This window comes from Takifugu rubripes, chromosome 19, assembly GCF_901000725.2.
Source record: "Takifugu rubripes chromosome 19, fTakRub1.2, whole genome shotgun sequence".
Lineage (NCBI taxonomy): Eukaryota > Metazoa > Chordata > Actinopteri > Tetraodontiformes > Tetraodontidae > Takifugu > Takifugu rubripes.
In genome coordinates, this window is record NC_042303.1 from 5,326,912 (window position 1) to 5,347,217 (window position 20,306).

A 20,306-nucleotide genomic window follows, 5' to 3' on the forward strand; every position below is an offset into this window, starting at 1 on the left:
TCCTGCTCAAGGTTTCTTCCTGTTAAAGGGGAGTTTTTCCTTGCCATTGTTGCTTGTCTAGGGTTAGGCCCTGGGATTCTGGAAAGCGCCTTGAAACAATTTTGATTGAAAAAGACGTTATATAAATAAAGATTGATTGATTGATTGATTAGCTTTTGAAAACAATGGATTTTATTTGTTAGAAAAATATATAATTAAATAACAAACAAAACCGCATCAAATTAGCACCAATGACAACCTACAAACAAAGGTGTCGGTTTTTCCTTACTCCAGTCACAGATTGTTGCATTTTCACCAAATCTGTCCTCCTAATTCTTGGACGTGGGTTGCGTAATTTCCTTACGCTTTTTGCGCTAGTAAAGGTTAAAATACGTCGTGGGCGTAGCGGCTCTTTGTAATGGCGATTGTGCCGAAGCTGTGCCTAGGTTTGTTAAAATGAAGCGAAGAAGAAGTTATTTCTATTAATCCAAACGCAGAGGTTCCCCTGAGGAAGACTTTGCAATTAAATTTTTTATTTTTTTTTTAGAATTAGCTGTATTTTAGAATATTTGTGCTCTTGAAAATGATGAAGCTGAAGTCAAACCAAACCCGGACGTACGACGGGGATGGGTACAAGAAGCGGGCCGCCTGCCTATGCTTCAGGAGTGAAACCGAGGAGGAGGTGAGACCGGTGGACATTCTTTCTAGCGGGCCAAGCTAACATTAGCAGCCGCGACTGCTTTCAATGTCTTACCTGTGTTTAATTCCGTTTGCCTAATCGAAAAAGCTTTGGTTTATGTCAGTTTAACATGATCTGGCACTCCTAATGTAAATCAACACATTGTCTGATTGAGTTCTGTTTTCAGTGTTTTGAGCCAACACATCAATGTGTTATGTAAGCCTCTTTAGCTTCGCACATAGCAACGACAGGTTTTTCTGCCCCTTACTTTATGTCAACCTGTTAGCTCCATGCTAAGGTTAAGGATGGCTTGCTAATAAGCCATGTTGCTGCCGAGGAGTAGTCGGACATTTGTGATTTTCATAATGGTGCGAGTGAATAGAAATTATTGTCTACGTTGTATCCACTCTAAGGATGATTTTTGCCTGGTAATTATTGTTTCATACAGTGTTAATTTTACATTAGCTTCGTTAGCCAAACATCTTAGTAACATGATTGCTGGTTAGACAATGGAACCTATAAATGTCATCTCTCTACATAATTGGGTTTGTATATTTGAACTTGCCGTTGTCGTATACTGGAAACAAGAACGTGTCGACAGTATTTGTGGTTACAGCATACCACTATCAGCCTAATCTTCCACTTCGTCTCCAACTCCAAGTTCGAGTTCGTCTCCTAGTGGTCTTAACCTGGATATGTTTACTTTTTTCCATGTATCTTGTATGATGCAATTTTAGCTACTTCAAATTGTGTTTACTGTGTATCGAGATGTCACGTGGGTGATCACTTTTACAGATTACATGGGTGAAGAGCATATGTTTAAGCAGTGTGGTGTGAATATTTTTGCATCTTTCATTTTTTGGCTACTGCGTGTAGTTAAATTAATGACACCAGCATACTTATGATTTGCAGGTGTTGCTGGTGAGCAGTAGTCGACATCCTGACAAGTGGATAGTTCCTGGGGGGGGAATGGAACCCGAAGAGGAGCCAAGTGTTGCTGCGGCTCGAGAAGTGTGTGAGGAGGTTGGTTGTGTTTTTAGATGCTTTATTTTAATATGGTATAATTGTTCTTTTTGATTCACTGAACAAATCCATAGACTCTCCTCTACGTTCAGATGCAAAATGTATATGTAAAATGTGCATTTTTGGTTCATGTTTATACCAAGAAAATAGTATCAAGAACAGATTCCCAATTTGAACATAGGTCCTCGGATGTGTTGTTTCATTTTTAACTCGTAACCGTATTTAACACTGGACCTTATACTATGTTGTAAAGCCCATTTTGCAGGTTTTCCAGGTTGAATGAACAGAGAGAAAGAGAGCACTCTTGGCAACATTGGCATCATATTTGCTAGGCAGCATTTATATGCCACAATTTTTAAAAACTGACAAACTTTTGTAACCTTTTATGATTTTTAAGTATTATATTAATGGCCACTGCTTTTGTGCTTTGAACAAAGATGTGTCAAAAGGGGAGAGCAGATTTAAATCGAATGAAAAGGCTCATCAGCCAAAGACACACACACACACACACACACACACACATGCATACATAATTAAAACTCTTTGATGACCCTATGCAGGTGACATCTGAAATTTCCATTTTCTTCTCTTACCGTTAAGTCTTGTAATTTCGAGTGGTGACCCAAAACTAGAGACTTTTATCTCATTGCAGCCAACTTTTCAGCACAGTTGCTACTTTATGAAAGATGGCATTCTGATAAGATTTGTGATCCACCTAAGGCTAAGCATGTACATACAATGTTTAGGTGTTTTTCTTGCTCCAGTCATTCACAGCAGGCATCATCTTGGTATCATGGTAAAAAAAAAATCATTGCTGCAAAGGGGGCAATTTTGCAAAACAGCCATGTTTTGTTGACAGCAAAATATTGAATTCATAATTTCTTTTCTGTGCTGGCTCCTCACACACACATACAGTGAGAGTAAAAAGTATTTGATCCCTTGCTGATTTTGTTGGTTTGTCCACTAATAAAGACATGATCATTCTATACTTTTAATGGTAGCTGTATTCTAACATGGAGAGACAGAATATCAAAAAGAAAATCCAGAAAATAACTTTAAAGAATTTATTTTAATTTATTTATTTTTCATTGAGGGTAATAAGTATTTGATCCCTCTATCCAAAAGCACTTAATATTTGGTGGCAAAGCCATTGTTTGCAAGCACAGCGGTCAAACGTTTGTTGTAGTTAACCACAAGGTTAGCACACATATCAGGGGGAATTTTGGCCCACTCTTCTTTGCAGATCCTCTCTAAATCATTAAGGTTGGTGGGCTGTCGCTTGGCAACTCGGACCTTCAGCTCTCTCCATAGATTTTCAATTGGATTGAGGTCCGGAGACTGGCTGGGCCACTCCATGACCTTAATATGGTTCTTCTTGAGCCGCTCCTTTGTTGCCTTTGCTGTATGCTTTGGGTCATTGTCATGTTGGAAGACCCAGCCGGTTGACGGTGGGCACAGTGTTCCTGGGATCATAGGCAGCATTTTTCTTCCTCCACACATGACGAGTAGAGTTTAGGCCAAATAGTTCAATTTTGGTCTTGTCTGACCACAGAACCTTCTCCCAATCACTTTGTGCATCTTTGAGGTGATCATTGGCATACTTTAGGCGAGCCTCCACATGTGCCTTCTTAAGCAGGGGTACCTTTCGGGCATTTTAATCCATTGCGGCGCAAAGTGTTGCCAATTGTTTTCCTGGTGACTTTGGTCCCAGCTGCCTGGAGGTCATTCACTAACTCCTGCTGTGTGGTTGCAGGCCGATTTCTCACTGTTCTCATGATCATTGCCACCCCACGAGGTGAAATCTTCTGTGGAGCACCAGACCGAGGTCTTTTGATGGTCATGTTATACTTCTTAAATTTTCTCACAATTGCACCAATAGTTGTTACTTTAATACCCAGCAATTTGCTAATGTTTTTGTAGCCCATTCCCGATTTATGCAGGTCAACAATCCTGTCTCTGAGGTCCTGAGAGAGTTCTTTGGTCTTACCCATGGTGGAGAGTTTGGAATCTGTCTGATTGTCTGATTCTGTGAACAGTTGTCTTACATACAGGTGATTAGTTAGACCTGGTGTCTTCAATTCAGGTAACAAGTTGTTTGGGAGCATCAAACTGGTCTGTGAAAGCCAGAATTCCTAATGCATACTAGGGGATCAAATACTTATTTCCCTCAATGAAAAACAAATAAATTAAAATAAATTCTTTAAAGTTATTTTCTTGATTTTCTTTTTGATATTCTGTCTCTCCATGTTAGAATACATCTACCATTAAAAGTATAGAATGATCATGTCTTTATTAGTGGACAAACCAACAAAATCAGCAAGGGATCAAATACTTTTTACTCTCACTGTAAATCCGTGGCAAAGCATTCAACAAAGTAATAAATGAAAAATAGCACATTTACACATGTTGGCTATGTCAAGAAGGTGGTGTAGCAACTTTACTTGGATTTGTGAAGTTAAAATTGTCATTGAGATTCAGTGTAAAAACATTCTCTCTTGTCGTCTCTTTGGGCATTAATGTTGCCCCTCACAATGATTTTTGCCACGGTATTATTTCAGTCAGCAATCCCGTCAGTCATTATTTTGGTATTGTCACAACATTTCCACTCTGTCTGCTCTCAGTAGGTTAAGTCATGCAATGCCTATTTTGTCTCCAGCTGTTTGGAAGCTTAGGCTGCAGAACTCTGTGACCTGCCAACACATTCTTAATGTCACGTCACTATTGAGGTTTACTTAAATGGACACAAGATGCTTTGTGGTGGCTTTTCGTCCTGTTGAGTGCAACACCGTGTTCGGTTTTGTCTTCTCTCTTTTTGGACAGTGGTGTGACAGCACATATCCTAATAAATGCCAGTTCAGTTTTCTTATGGTCACAAGCATAAGTTGGGTTGAATAACTTGTAACCCACACTCAAAGTCCGTCGTTCTCCAAAGTTGATGCCTGGTAGTTTATAGTTACAGGAATATTGGTACTCCAGGTGGAATACATTTCCTATGTAATAAAAACATCCCCTGTGACTTTTGGCCTATTGCTTAATCCTTGGCTGCTCTCTGGGGGATTCTAGCAGTGGGCCTGTAGGGTTTATAGGATCTTGGATTCCACCACAAGTTCCTGATACAGTGAGTACAGGCTCCATTTTATTTATAGCCTGAAACTGGAACCTAAAGAAGAAGCTGCAGAGATGTCAACAAGTTTTCTTGCTGTATCCAAACCTGACCCAGTACTCTCCTTTGGGCTATAATGGTCTCATCTTTCTTGAAGATTATTTTTATTAGAATATGTTTAATTATAACAATCGAGACATATTCAGTTAGTACTATCTGTGAAAAGTTTTAACTTTTATCTGCTTCTGGGTTTAAAGTAAAGCAATGTCCATGAACAGAAAAAGGGCTGTAAAATTATTTACGATGTGCATTTTTTTATTTTTTTTTTATTACTTTTATATTTAATGCATTGTGTGGAATCTAATCTTTGACAACTCAAAAACGTGTGTTGAACTACAGCACCATATTCTTGACCAACCCGCAAATTAGCATTCACTACTTTTTGGTGTACGGCTGTTTGGGCCTCCCTGTCTCAACTGCTATGAACTGTATGAAGACTGACCGCTCCTTCCAAATCTTGAGCTTAAATCAGAAGTTTTCCCTCACAAGCTAAAACTTTTTTTTTTTCTACTTTTGTTGAATTTGTCTTCTCATTCTGCCCCCTCTGAATTTTTCACATTATCTTCCTTGTAGTCCAATTTGCTCTTAGTTCAGCAAAGTATGAAATACCATGTCAGTTCATGACAATCCAAAAACCTTATCAAATGAGATTGTGTGGGATTAAAACAGTCATATTCAATTTACTCCACCCTAAACTCGTACACCGTTAATGCACGGAATTTAATTGCAATTGGGACTGGCTTTACGGTCTGTCCACTCCTGCATCTTGAGTGAGTAGCGGTTATGGCTCCGACAGGCAGTAGTAAAGGAATCATGTACGATAGCTTAATATTACGGCTTTGTGTGTAAAATGAGACACATACCAAGTGATTAAAGTATTTCCTCCATCCAGAAGTGTAAAATAATCCACATTTGTTTTTTGTTGGTGTTAATGTGCTTGTAAAATACGTAATGCATTTATTTTTACTCAAATGTTGAATTGACAGATTAATTATTTTATTCTAGGTTCATATTTTCATATAAGTATATTTTGAAAGCATGGGTCCCTTTGGCACAGTTGAAAATAATCTGCCCTAAACACAAAAAAATCATGTTTTATTTTCTCGCACTGACTTCCTGTCCTGCCCTTACTGCACTGTACTAGTTTGATGCTCTGTCACCTTGCATTTTTTTCCTGGAGGGCTCCAGATCATTGGACCTTGTGCTGGAGTTGGATTGAAACAAAGCCACAACTGGTCTACACAGATAATTGATTTGAAACAAATCTGCTCTGTGGTCATTACGGAGCAGAGATTCATCGCAAACACATCCGGTCAACCCTTATGTTGAGTTTGGGTCTGTCATGACCCCTTTAAGTTAAAATTAAATAATAAAGGCGAGCCATACTGTTTTTATTGGAACAACACTTTTTACAGCAGATGTATAAATAGTACAAAATAATCATCGTTTTCTCAATAGCTCCTCTTTATTCAAACAGGCTGGTGTGAAGGGGACTTTAGGGCGCTTGGTTGGAGTATTTGAGGTGATGCTTGTTCCATACTAATAAGTTTTCACATGCTTTTATGTTAATGAAGGAGAAATTAATTTTGTTTTCCCCTTTCAGAACCAAGAACGGAAACACAGAACCTACGTTTATGTTCTTATTGTCACTGAGGTACTCGAAGACTGGGAGGACTCGGTCAACATTGGTAAAATTTCTGTCGTTTATGAAAATGGATGTCTAAATATAAATAATTCTGTTTTATTGTGTAGTAAAAATAGTGATGCCTCCCTTTTTTTTTCTACATCAGTATTTTGTGTGGAGCATATAATTAGTGAAAACTTGTTCTGTCAACAGGAAGGAAAAGGGAATGGTTTAAAATTGAAGAAGCCATCCAAGTGTTGCGGTGTCACAAGCCCGTGCAGGCTACTTACTTTGAAGCTCTCCAGGAGAGTTGCCTGACCAGTAACGGAACACCATTGGTGGCCACAATAGGGGGAGATTTATCCCCTACGTACAGCATCAATCAGAGCTCCGTCTCGGGTATCAGATAACTAAAAGAGCAACTCTAAACCCCCCCAGAGTTTCCGCCACCAATTGCGGTCTTATTTTCCTTTCTTTTCATATCTCTGCTCTTCTGTCAATAACATGGTTTGCCTTGCCAACTCCTTTGTGCCAGAACAGTGGCACAGACTTGATGACAAGTGTTAAGTGACAAGTCTGTAACACTTGTACATAAAAATTACATTTATATTACATGTAAATGTAGTTTTTGACCTGTCTTTTTTGTTTTTACTGACAACTGCATGAAATTGTTTTCCTGCTCCCACCTTTTGTTTTTCCTTTACCGTGCCCTTATTGTGGTGTTTATTGAATGCAAGAACTACTTTTTACTGTTGTAATGTAAAAGTGTATACTTAGTGCTTAAGCAGAAGGCTTTTGGTGGTCCTTTTTTTTTTTTTTTTTTTAAATCCTATAATTTAATTTTTCTGTGAATGATTTATGTCCATTGATGTACTCCCCTTCAGTACAGATTGAGAGAACGGCTGCTCTTGCACGAGTACTGTGTTGTTGTATCTCACTGATTGGAACGAATAATTGGTAAAGTCTGAGAATTTTGGATCTTTTCAAGGTTATTTGTGTCTTGCATATGGATTCGGTCCTCACTGGTAATTTCAAATGTCAGTAGAATTTTCCTCTCATCTGATAAGCACTACAAGTTCACTCAGACAGAATACACATTCTGGAAAAGAGTGAAAGAATGTCAACATACTGTGTAGAATGAACCACACTTTTTCCTCAGTGTCTTTACCACGTTTTTCATTTAAAATTGTGTCACTAACGTCAGTCTTCCCTCCAAATACCGAGACGGTAGAAGTTCTAAATCTCAAAATCATTGATTTGTATGTTTAAAGAAAATCAGCACATATCATAAGATATTAAATCTTATTTCATTAATCATTTGTTTGTAAGTAATTGTTTACATTGACAGCAAAGTACTGGTGCCTACAATAGGCACTTTTCCCCCCTACTTTTAAAACCCACAGTATTTAATCTGCATCTCCAAAAACAATCACAATAATGAAATAAATGAATCTCTAATACTGTCTTTGGCAAGATGCGGAACCAACAAGCCTTGTATAGTTGACACCTTGTTTTTAACATGTAAAATTATTTTGGATACGTTTTTGTTAATGTGTTTTCTCTCTAAAGGCGGGGCAAAAGTCTCATAAGCCGAGCTGCACCGCACGACCGCGAGGCGGCGTGAGGCAATGGACTCAATACTGTGAAACTGGAGGCGCTGTACTTGGCATGTTATAGGTTATTATTGTAAACTGATTATTTCTGCACAGATTAGAGTTGATAGTACATAAATGACAAAGCATTTTCCAAATATTTGAGGACTGTACACATCACGTTGAGTGATAAAAGGATTTGTTTCAATGGTATTGAAGATGATGGAACTCCGGGGAAGCATGGAGGACTACTGAGGCTAAAGAACAACCACCATGGCAATAACTGAAAGTGAGGAGGCTGTTTGGAATCAAATATAGTCCAAACCCTGTTTCTAATCTAAATTGTGTTTGTGTGGGATGAGTCCGCTCTCCACTTTGGCAGTTTCAAAGCACCATTTTAATTTAGAATTCAAGCAGATCACGACAAACTATCAAATCAGGGTTTGTTTTCCTGTTCATGTCCAACTTTCAACTGGTCCAAATTTTCTCATCACAAGCCAAAATTCTAATTATACTTTAGGAAATTAACAATTTGGATGCCTTCACGCCTCCCCCAAGCACAATTGATTTTTATCATCACCGTTGTAAGGTGGGTCATATGTCTGCTTGTGCTCTACACCATCTTCCAATGCTTGACTGTTCACACTGAATTCATGTATTTTATATATGTAGTTAGACATTCTTCAGTCTTTGGCCATGATGCCCACAAAGTCAGCCTTGTTTTAAAGTAGTCAACCTTGCACTTTGCAAAGACTTGTTAAGAATTTACTCATTTATAACATCTTAATTTGTTCCCAAGGTTTTTGACAAGAAACTTATTTAAATGTTATACAGCACCACGAGCATGGTGATTCATACTATTTGACTAAAGGTTTGAGTACAGGAGGAAACTTAAATTGTATAAAATCTGTCAGTTAAATGAAGTCTGGCATTCTGATGAAGCTGCTGCTCCTCCTCAATGGCGATCTCTGCTGTCATGGTTGTACATCACAGGACCAGTTCTTACCCATCGAGTTACTCGGAACTGTCCAGAAAAAGTAATGCCCTGCCTGGTAGCCACAATGAAAGTGAGCAGTATTACAGATTTCATTTACCAGTGAATTGATGCTCCTTTGGTCATGAGTGACTTGGGAACAGGCAAGTTTATTGATTGAAATGTTTAATAAAACATCCATACACTTTAAATTGTTGAGTTCATCCTTGAAGTTTCATGCTTGTCAATGGAATTTTGTTTCCTCATTTGGGAATGTGGAATGAAGCCAGTGAGACTTAAGATTGTAATATAAATGTGCCAACAAATAAACACAAGTATTTCACATTCAGCCCCTTGTTGATCATTGCACTTGTGCATTAAAAAAAATGTAAAGACAAGGGCTGCCAATGAGGGACTGAAATCATTTTTGACTTATATCAGCATGACAGGTGAGTGTGTTTTGGGCCAGAATTTTAGGTTAAGTGTTCAAATTAAATGATTAGATGCTGTAAATCATCTTTACCTTTTATAAGATTTGACATTTTCCACTTAATTATAAAAAGCTTTTAAACAGAACAACTCCACACTAAGCAAACTGGACAGGCATTTTTCTTTATTGTACAGAAATAGAGTAAAATTTACTGAGGCTGCTGTCCTCTGCCACGCCCAAAGCCACCTCTCTGCAATGTGGATAAATCGGGGTCAAAAAGATCAATATTTTCACTGATTCCTTTAAAATACTGTCAAATAGATGGGCGGGTGTAGGTAAAAGAAAAATTGCATTAATACTTACGAACTGGAACTCTGTGGCAGCTCCAGCACCTGCCTCTGCTTTTTTGTCAGCACCAGCTAATGGAGAGATAATTATTACCAACAGAAATAAAAGGTTTAGAAGCCCGACTCATCTGTATACTTACGAGGAGCAGCAGATCGCCTGTATGTATCTCTGTCAGCCTCAGCACGATTCAAGCGGGCAGGCCTCTCTCCTTCCATTCCTACACAATTACAGGAAAACAAGGACAAATATGAGAATTGATCAACACACCAAGATACCAGTACGCAACATAAAACGAATGCTTGGTATTGAAATGATTTCTTCATCTTTGAAATCTCCCAATTGGAGTACAGCTAAAGATTTCCAAGTTGGTTTAAAGAGTAGAGTGACTGTAGGATACATTTGGATTGGGGGGCTGAGGCAACTTTGCAGGGAGTATAAAAGCAATCTAACCTCCCAGATTATTCACTTCACTTCAAGAGTGTGGATTGAATGTTTTTGTCACCGTTTCATCTAATATCCACACACAATCTTAGCCAACCACGTACCACTGATTTCAAAAATCACCCCCAAATTAAGATCATTGGTGTAAGGCCGGAATCAGATAAAATGTTACTATTAATTCAAACGTTATTTCTTAAATAGCAGCTTACCTTTGGGCCTGGGCCTTGCAGTCTCAGGGCGAGTCTGGCGGCGCAGGGTGGCAGGCACAATCTCAGGGGGAAGATGGAGGAAGTCTCTCAGGTACTGGATGCCTTCATTGGTAAGATACCAATAATAGTGACGCCAGGCAAATTGCTCCTTGACATACCCACATGATTTCAGAGACTGGGGAGTAAACATTGAGGAAACATTTTTAACAATTGGCAAAGTGACTAAAAAGCAATTTTGCTGTATTAGCTTGTTCACTTAAAAGTGCTCTTTTCAAAAGGAACAAGGATGCCGTATTATCTATTATCTAACGCTGATGTTGCTCCTACACTGATCTTATTTTACTGAGTTACGTTTACGGTATGACGTAGCCTGAGCGATGAACATAGATCCCCACCTGCATCGCTTTCATCACATGAAGGTTGGGCACATTCTTGTCAGCAAGCTCGGGATGCTTGGTCAGATGAACATCTTTCTTAGCCACCATGACTCCCTCTTTGAAGAGGAGTTCATAAATAGCAATGCGATTCTTCTTGGGCATCAGCATCTGTAATAAGCAACATGTCACTTCTTACATACTAACCATGTTCCACACTGACTGCATACTAACTGGCTTCCACCGGAAAAGAACATAAGCTAATCTCATTTTGCGATGAAGTAGAATTCTGCATTCTGACCACAACTTGAGTTGAATAAATCAGTTCAAATGTCCCTAGCAAGTGTTTTTAAAATGTAAATTTTAAGAAATGTGATAGCTGAAATACCATGAACATCACAATCGGGTTCACTTCCACTAATCAAATGAGAATATCGACACTAAAAGGGAGTTTAAGAAACAAATGCGTATGAGAAGATTATTATTATATTAGGAGCAATCTAAAAGCAAACAAATTACTTTAATTCAACGATTGATGTAGAAGATAAATTTAGATTATTATGCCGACTAGGCCTTTACCTTTCCACTTGATACAGACCGGAGCCGGAAGGAAAGACCGTCGTTGAAGCGGAAATCTTATTCCCACAACCAAGGCTTAGTAGTGTTATGGCGCCACCTATTGCTAGGGAGGACTAAAGGCAAGCGTCGCTCATCGTCTATCCACGGTCCAATGGCCAAATAAACATATGCTGTTTTAGTTATACTAACCCATGTTTAATCTATTTAAATTGTATCATGAGAGTTAAAACAATTTTGAGATTTGAGTGAACATGTTCTGTCCTGTGTAGTTATTGGAATGGTTCAATTAAAAGTACCTGAAGAACCAATGATTATTGTTATTGTTATAGTAGGAAGCGCCAATACTCATAAGACTCTTTAAGAGTTAGACTGTAGGCAATGGTAAATGTATAATTATCAGTTTTGCCTTGAATACATAATATTGATACTGTAATGAAAGTCTTTGATACAAATTGTTAATTGTTCTGCTGTCTGGCTGCAGGTTGGAGGCAAAGGACAAAGGTGTTAATTATATCAGCTTGTAAACTCTTATCCTGGTTATGCAACCACCACACATCTGCTATGACATTCTCTAAGTTTTATGTATCTAATATTTTTTTTAAAGAAATAGTCTTAAATGAACTCTGATATTTTGCTTTGGATGTGACAATTTTACGTTTTGTGTTTTTGTTTGAAAAAAAACACACTAATCTTTGTCCCCATTTCTCTCTATATATTGTTTTACTCAGTTTATCTCTAAAACGATCAATGTGTCTTGTGAAATCCATCCATCCTCTACCGCTTCTCCGGGTTTGGGTCGCGGGGGCAGCAGCCCAAGCAGAGAGGCCCAGACTTCCCTCTCCCCAGGTACTTCTTCCAGCTCGTCCGGGGGGATCCCCAGGCGTTCCCAGACCAGTTGTTAGATCCACTATATTAAAGTTATCTCTTATTTGCTTTTACCTTGTTATATTCTTTATTTTTGTTATATTGTTTCTCATTACTTAATGTTTCTTATTATTTGCTAATGCTTAATGTTCATGATGCTTGATATGTCAACTCGAACTACTCTGGTCAAGGGCGACAGCAATGCAGCTGCTGTGGAGAAGTGACATTGACTGGAGATAGAGCTGCAGGGCATGACACAGAAGGTGTTCTTTTAATCTGTCTGATATGGAAGAATGTGCTGTATGTGAGCTAAGCTAATCAAATCAGTGAAGACCTACGTATATTTTCACCATTATGATTTACAGTCTTTTGCTTTGTATGGGACCTGCTATCTTGTGTTTTCCCCCTCCCTTTAGGCACATTTGAATTCTGTGTAACTAGGGACCTCCTATTTTCAATAAAAGAAGGATGGCAGAAGTTGTGCCTCAGAACGTGTTGGAGATCTGTAACTGAGCACATCTCTTCGTTCTCCTTGCAAGTAAAATTCAAAACTGTTGTTTTTGCCTCATTTGTTTTTGTCATGTTTTAGGTCATTTGAACCTAACACCAGTTGAGATACATGGGTCTTCCCGGGGGCCTCTTACCGGAGGGACATGCCCTGAACACCTCACCAGGGAGGTGTCCAGGGGGCATCCTGACTAAATGCCCAAGCCACCTCATCTGGTTCCTCTCAACGCGGAGGAGCAGCAGCTCTACTCCGAGCTCCTCCCGGATGGCAGAGCTTCTCACCCCATTTCTAAGGGAGAGCCCAGCCACCCTACGGAGGAAGATCATTTCGGCCAATTGTACCCATGATCTTGTCCTTGCGGTCATTACCCGAAGCTCATGAACATAGGTGAGAGTAGGAACGAAGATCGACCGGCAAATCAAGAGCTTCACCTTTTGGTCAAGCTCTCTCTTCACCACAACGGACCGGCGCAGAGTCCGCATTACTGCTGATGCCGCACCGATCCGCCTTTCAATCTCGTGCTCCATTCTTCCCTTACTCGTGAACAAGACCCCGAGGTACTTGAACTTCGCTGGAGAGACTCATCCTCGCCCACCTGCTCCGATACGGAGTAAAGGGAACTTATTCAGGACTTTGTGGAATGGAGCCTGCGGAACAACCTCCAGATCAACGCTGGCAAAACCAAGGAGCTGGTGGTGGAACAACCCCCCGCCTGCACTGGTGAACATCCTGGGAACAGATGTTGACGTGGTGGAGTCCCACAAGTGCCTGGGTGTTCACTTAAACAATAACCTGGACTGGACACACAACACAGATGCCCTTGTCAAGAAGGGCAATAGCAGACTTTTCCTGCTCAGGAGGCTGAGGTCTTTTGGAGTGCAGGGACCACTCCTGAGGACTTTCTATGACTCTGTGGTGGGATCAGCCATCTTCTATGGGATTGTCTGCTGGTCCAGTAGCATCATGGACAGGAACAGGAAGAGGATGGACAGACTGGTAAGGAGGGCCAGCTCTGTCCTGGGATGTCCCCTGGACTCGGTGCAGGTGGTGGGAAACGGGAGGATGATGGCTAAGCTGTCATCCATGCTGAACAACACGTCCCACCCCCGACAGGACACCCTGACAGCACTGGGCAGCTCCTTCAGTGAGCGGCTGCTCCACCCTCGCTGTGCGAAGGAGAGGTATCGCAGATCTTTCCTGCCGGCTGCTGTCAGACTGCACAATAAAAATAATGCCCGCTAGCACAATCTGAATATTATATATTCTGATATGTATATTGCATTCACCCTCTGTACTATGTACAGGTATATAGGGGCCGAGTATCCATTTACCTGGATTATTGTAAATATACAGTACATCCTCTCTGTATATTCCAAATTCTATTCAATTCGATTTTATCTTATTTTTCTCTGCATGCTCTTGCTGTTGTTCAAATCAATCAAATCAATCTTTATTTATATAGCGTCTTATACAATCAAAATTGTTTCAAGGCGTTTTCCAGAATCCCAGGGCCTAACCCCAGACAGTGGCAAGGAAAAACTCCCCTTTAACAGGAACAAACCTTGAGCAGGACCAGGCTCATGTATGGGGACCCTCCTGCTGATGGCTGGCTGGGTGGAGAGGAGAGGAGAGGAGAGGAGAGGAGAGGAGAGGAGAGGGAGAAAGAGAAAGAGGGGGAAGAGGAGAGGAGAAGGAGAAGGAGAAGGAGAGGAGAGGAAAGGAGAGGAGAGGAGAGGAGAGGAGAGGAGAGGAGAGGAGAGGAGAGGAGAGGCACAGAGCACAGAAACACACACAAAAATACACTATACAACGGGTCAGCGGGGCCGGAGGTCATCATGCACCTGCAAATGAATATGGGGGGGGGGGGGCTGAAAAACTACACAAGAAATAGCATCACTAGTCTACTTGATGAGGAGGAGGAGAGGAGAGGAGAGGAGAGAGGAAACCATGACCCAGTGGGGTGACAGAGGCCTGTCAGGTGATCATGTTTCCGGACCCCGGCAGCCTTGGCCTATAACAGCATAGCGAAGATGTGACCTAACGATTAGGCGACCCCCTAAGTATGATAATTTGTCTATCTATGATAGTAACTGGAACTCCAGAATTAACAACAATAAGCTTTTTCAAAGAGGTAGGTTTTAAGTCTGATCTTAAATGTAGCGATAGAGTCAGCCTCCCGTGTTGCACTGTAAATTTCACCCTGTGGGACAATAAAGGACCTGAATCTGAATCTTCCCCACTTGGGGCAGGATCTCCTCCTTGACTCCACCTTTTCCGGCTGAGAACCCTGGCCTCGGATTTGGAGGTGCTGATTCTCATCCCAGCTGCTTCACACTCTGCGGCGAACCGATCCAGCGATCGTTGGAGGTCACGAGCTGATGACGCCAACAGGTCCACATCATCTGCAAAGAGCAGAGACCTGATCCTGAGGTCACCAAACCGGACCCCCTCAACACCATGACTGCACCTAGAAATTCTGTCCATAAAAGTTATGAACAGAATCGGTGACAAAGGGCAGCCCTCTCCTCTCCTCTCCTCTCCTCTCCTCTCCTCTTCCCCCTCCTTCTCTTTCTCCTCTCCTCTCCTCTCCTCTCCTCTCTCTTTACCCAGCTGGCCATCAGCAGGAGGGTCCCCCTACATGAGCCTGGTCCTGCTCAAGGTTTCTTCCTGTTAAAGGGGAGTTTTTCCTTGCCACTGGAAAGCACCTTGAAACAATTTTGATTGTATAAGACGCTATATAAATAAAGATTGATTTGATTTGATTTGGCGGAGACCAACCCTCACTAGAAACGAGTTCGACTTACTGCCAGCAATGCAGACCAAACTCTGACACCGATCGTACAGGGAGCAGAGGGCCGTATCAGCCATACTCTCGGAGGACCCACCACAGGACCCCCCGAGGGACACGGTCGAATGCCTTCTGGAAGTCCACAAAACACATGTGGACTGGTTGGGCAAACTCCCATGCACCCTCGAAGACCCTGCTGAGGGTGTAGAGCTGGTCCACTATTCCACGCCCAGGACGAAACCGACATTACTCCTCCTGAATCTGAGGTTCGACTATCCGGCGGACCCTCCTCTCCAGTACCCCTGAATATACCTTACCAGGGAGGCTGAAGAGTGTGATCCCCCTATAGTTGGAACACACCCTTCGGTCCCCCTTCTTAAAAAGAGGGACTACCACCCTGGTCTGCCAATCCAGTGGCACCGCCCCCGATGTCCACGCGATGTTGCAGAGTCGTGTCAACCACGACAGCCCTACAACATCCAGAGCCTTAAGGAACTCCGGGCAGATCTCATCCACCCCCGGGGCCTTGCCACTGAGGAGTTTTTTGACTACCTCGGCAACTTCAGCCCCGGAGATATGAGAGCCTGTCCCCAGGTCCTGCTTCCTCACTGGGAGGCACGTTGGTGGGATTAAGGAGGTCTTTGAAGTATTCTTTCCACCGATCCACAACATCCCGAGTTGAGGTCAGCAGCACATAGTGCTTGCATACACAGTGTTGACAGTGCACTGCTTCCCCTTCCTCAGATGCAGGATGGTGGTCCAGAACCTTTTCGAAGCCGTCCGGAAGTCGTTCTCCATGGCCTCACCAAACTCTTCCTATGCCCGGGTCTTTACCTTGGCAACTGCCATAGCTGCACTCCGCTTTTCCTGCCGGTACCTATCTGCTGCCTCAGGATTCCCACAGGCCAGTAAGGCTCAAAATGACTCCTTCTTCAGCCTGGTTTGGGTATTGCCGCCACGACAGGCACCAACCACCTTGCGGCCGCAGCACCAATCAGCCGCCTCAACAATGGAGGCACGGAACATGGTCCATTCAGACTCAATCTCCCCCGGGACATGGTCAAAGCTCTCCCGGAGGTGTGAGTTGAAGCTCCTTCTGACAGGAGACTCTGTCAGGCATTTCCAGCAGACCCTCACAATACATTTGGGTCTGCCGGGTCTGTCTGGCATCCTTCCCCACCACTGGAGCCGATTCACCACCATGTGGTGATCAGTTGACAGCTCTGCCCCTCTCTTCACCCGGGTGTCCAGAACATGTGGCTGCAAATCCGATGACTTGACCACAAAGTCGATCATCGATCTGCGGCCTAAGGGGTACTGGTGCCAAGTGCACATGTGGTCGCCTTTATGTCTGAACAAGGTTTTTGTTATGGACAATCTGAGACAAACATAGAAGTCCAACAACAGAACACCACTTGGGTTCAGATCAGGAGGGCCATTCTTCCCAATCACACCTCTCCAGGTCACACTGTCGCTGCCGACGTGAGAATTGAAGTCACCCAGGTGGACGAGGGAACCCCCAGAAGGAGCACTCTCCACCACTCCCTCTAAGGACTCCAAAAAGGGTTGATACGCTGAACTGCTGTTTGGGCCATAGGCACAAGCAACAGTCAGGATCCGTCCCCCCACCCGAAGGCGAAGGGAGGCGACCCTCTCATCCACCTTGGTAAACTCCAATATACAGGCACTGAGCCGGCGAGCAACAAGGATTGCCACCCCTGCCCGTCGCCTCTCACCATTGGCAACTCCAGAGTGGTAGAGAGTCCAACCCCTCTCGAGAAGACTGGTTCCAGAGCCCTTGCTATGCGTCGAGGTGAGAGCAACTATATCTAGGCAGAACTTCTCAACCTCACGCAACAGCTCAGGCATCTTTCCCATCAGAGAGGTGAAATTGCACGTCCCTAGAGCAAGTTTCTGCAGCCTGGGATCAGACTGCAAAGGTCTCTGCCTTCGGCCACCACCCAACACACAATGCACCCGACCCCCTTGGCCCCTCCTGTAGGTGGTGAGCCCAGGGGAAGGGGGTCCCATGTTGCCTCTTCGGGCTGTGCCCGGCCGGACTCCATGGGCAGAGGTCCGGCCACCAGGCGCTCACCAATGTACCCCGCCCCCAGGCCTGGGGCTTGTAAAATATTTTATTTTAGGCAATAGTGCAATTCTTCCTTCATTTTGAATAAATAACCGGAAATGCGTTTGTTCACGAGAGTTCTCTTAACTTTCCATTTTCAACCGCTAACAATGAACGGGAGCGTACCCTTTATGTAGAGATCCCGATTACATTTTTAAAGTACCAAAATAAGAGGAATAAAAATGCTTTGGTGAGTTATTCTTTTTTTTTTTTTTTGCATTACAACTCACCATGAAGATAAGTTTCGCTGCTAACAAATTAGCTTAGATTTTTGGTGGACTCACACTTTTTCATATGTTTTATCGTGTTTAATGTACGGTGAGCTAAAAGTGGATTATGATGAAGACTAGTAATTGTTAGAACCCCTCACAATAACAAAACATTCCATTTTGTGTGAAACTATGTTGACCTCAACAACACCCACATAAACTAAACAATACCCACATGCAGCCACTTTCTAAAATCATTCATTTTTGCTGTTTCTAGGTTTATTGAATTGTTTCGGTGCGGCAACAGGAGCAAACTGTGGTGACAGTGGCAGAGGGAAGTCTCCTTGCTTTATTAGTATCCCTGGGAGAGCCTGACTTCCTCCAGACCCACATCTCGTTTGTTTGTTACTGTAGTTCACCTGCATGTGGGTCAGGTCTGTGCTGCTCATTTCTGGCCAGAAGCTCTGAGTTCTGTCCATGGTTCTGATCACTTAGACTACATATTATTATGCAATAATATCAACAATACTATCTCTTCCAAAAGTTTTAGATTTCCAAGTTTATGATGTAAATGTCTTACATGGTGCACACATAGCTTAAAGACAACAAATCTACCAGACATTGTAATTTTACTCCGTGAACTGCTACTGTTTGTATGCTAGAAATTGTATGAATGGCGTGATTTATTATCATGCCTGTCTTCAAAGCAAGTTCAAACACAAGACATCAACCAATAAATCAATCTTTATTTATACAACATCTGTTACAATCAAAATTGTTTCTAGGTGCTTTACAGAATCCCAGGGCATGACCCCCAACAAGCCACAGTGGCAAGGAAAAAATCCCCTTTAACAGGAAGAAACCTTGAGCAGGACCAGGCTCATAAAGGGGGACCCTCCTGCTGATGGATGGCTGGTTAGAGAGGTAGGAGAAGGGTGAGGACAGGTAGAAGAGACTAGTTAGAGATCATGAAATACATTAATTATATTAATTATAATGAACTGCTGGTAGAATTAAATGGGTCAGCAGGGTCGGAGGTCAGTAGGTCAGCATACAGCTATGAAGGCGGCGATACCTGTAGATGGATACGGGGGGGAGCAGAAATAACATCACTGATCTACTTGGAGAGGAGAGGAGAGGAGAGGAGAGGAGAGGAGAGGAGAGGAGAGGAGAGGAGAGGAGAGGAGAGGAGAGGAGAGGAGAGGAAGCCATGACCCAGCAGAGTGACAGAGGCCTGGTTCCATAGCAGGGGGGCCTGGTAGCTAAATGCTCAGCCCCCCATTCTACTCCTAGAGAATCTGGGAACCACAAGTAGACCAGCATTCTGAGAGCGGAGTGGTCTATTGGGCTGATAAGGTATCACTAGCTCCTCCAGGTAGGATGGAGCTAGTCCTCTGAGGACCTTGTAGGTTAAAAGAAGGGTTTTAAAAATTATTCTAAATTTAACGGGCAGCCAATGAAGCGACGCCATTACAGGAGTTATGTGATCTCTTTTGTCAATACCTGTCAGAACTCTGGCTGCAGCATTTTGGATCAACTGGAGGCTTCTTAAAGAGTTGTTTGGACACCCTGATAATAAAGAATTACAATAGCCCAGCCTGGAAGTACCAAGAGCATGAATTAACTTTTCAGCATCATGCCGCGTCAGCAGTTTCCTGATCTTTGTGATGTTCCTCAAGTGAAAAAAGGCACTTCTAGAGACTAATTTAATGTGTGAGTTGAAGGAGAGATTTTGATCAAAAGTTACTCCTAGATTCCTCACAGAGAGACTAGATGTTAATGAGATACCATCTCGAGTGATCATATGATCTAATCTACTAAGAGGTTCAGGACCAAACACCATGACCTCAGTTTTTCCTGGGTTAGGGAGGAGGAAATTTGAAGACATCAGGACTTTATGTCTTTAAGACAGGTCTGAAGCTTCACTAACTGCTCTGTCTCCTCTGGTTTCATGGATAAATATAGTTGAGTGTCATCAGCATAACAATGAAAATGTATTCCATGCTGCTGAATATTGTTTCCCAAGGGGTGCATGTACAAGGTGAAAAGGATTGGTCCAAGTACAGAACCTTGTGGAACTCCATGGCTAACCCTACTGTATGAAGACGGAACGCCATGGGCATGAGCAAACTGGTATCTATCTGATAAATACGATCTAAAACGGTCTAGTGCTGTCCCTTTAATCCCAATCATATGTTCCAGTCTCTGAAACAGGATGCTGTGATCAACTATATCAAAAGAAGCACTGAAGTCCAGCAGAACCAGCAGAGAAACCAGTCTATGATCTGAAGCTCTAAGAAGATAATTAATAACTTTAATAAGTGCTGTTTGTGGTGAGCTCTAAAGCCTGACTGAAAGATCTCAAACAGGCTGTTCCTCTGCAGGTGCTCCAGTA

The 20,306-nt window shown here is 42.4% G+C and overlaps 2 protein-coding genes across 3 annotated transcripts; one reads left to right on the top strand and one right to left on the bottom strand.

Moving 5' to 3' along the window:
• The first annotated feature begins 354 nt into the window (after positions 1 to 354).
• Positions 355 to 9,378, top strand: nudt3b (nudix (nucleoside diphosphate linked moiety X)-type motif 3b). Its single transcript, XM_003976292.3, has 5 exons — positions 355 to 661; positions 1,571 to 1,681; positions 6,322 to 6,366; positions 6,448 to 6,532; positions 6,682 to 9,378. The coding sequence occupies exons 1-5, from the start codon at positions 563 to 565 to the stop codon at positions 6,876 to 6,878; spliced, it is 537 nt and encodes a 178-aa protein (XP_003976341.1). The 5' UTR covers positions 355 to 562; the 3' UTR covers positions 6,879 to 9,378.
• A 247-nt stretch (positions 9,379 to 9,625) lies between these two features.
• rps10 (ribosomal protein S10) lies at positions 9,626 to 11,542 on the bottom strand. Of its 2 annotated transcripts, none has more exons than XM_003976293.3 (6): positions 11,415 to 11,542; positions 10,857 to 11,006; positions 10,462 to 10,636; positions 9,951 to 10,028; positions 9,827 to 9,882; positions 9,626 to 9,713 (listed from the first exon to the last, which is right to left on the bottom strand). In XM_003976293.3, the coding sequence occupies exons 2-6, from the start codon at positions 11,004 to 11,006 to the stop codon at positions 9,672 to 9,674; spliced, it is 501 nt and encodes a 166-aa protein (XP_003976342.1). In that variant the 5' UTR covers positions 11,415 to 11,542; the 3' UTR covers positions 9,626 to 9,671. The 2 variants fall into 2 exon arrangements, with proteins under 2 accessions (XP_003976342.1, XP_029682140.1); XM_029826280.1 differs by lacking the exon at positions 11,415 to 11,542 and adding an exon at positions 11,224 to 11,247.
• Between the last annotated feature and the right edge of the window lie 8,764 nt (positions 11,543 to 20,306).

What these genes read in the sequence shown, in the direction of transcription:
- nudt3b (XM_003976292.3), top strand. Translation starts at nt 563, where the DNA reads ATGATGAAGCTGAAGTCAAACCAAACCCGGACGTACGACGGGGATGGG. An exon ending in GGAGTGAAACCGAGGAGGAG is followed by an intron (nt 662 to 1,570) that starts GTGAGACCGGTG and finishes TATGATTTGCAG; the next exon opens with GTGTTGCTGGTGAGCAGTAG. An exon ending in GCTTGGTTGGAGTATTTGAG is followed by an intron (nt 6,367 to 6,447) that starts GTGATGCTTGTT and finishes TTCCCCTTTCAG; the next exon opens with AACCAAGAACGGAAACACAG.
- rps10 (XM_029826280.1), bottom strand. An exon ending in TGCAAGGCCCAGGCCCAAAG is followed by an intron (nt 10,029 to 10,461) that starts GTAAGCTGCTAT and finishes GTAATTGTGTAG; the next exon opens with GAATGGAAGGAGAGAGGCCT. An exon ending in CTGCCACAGAGTTCCAGTTC is followed by an intron (nt 9,714 to 9,826) that starts GTAAGTATTAAT and finishes TCCACATTGCAG; the next exon opens with AGAGGTGGCTTTGGGCGTGG.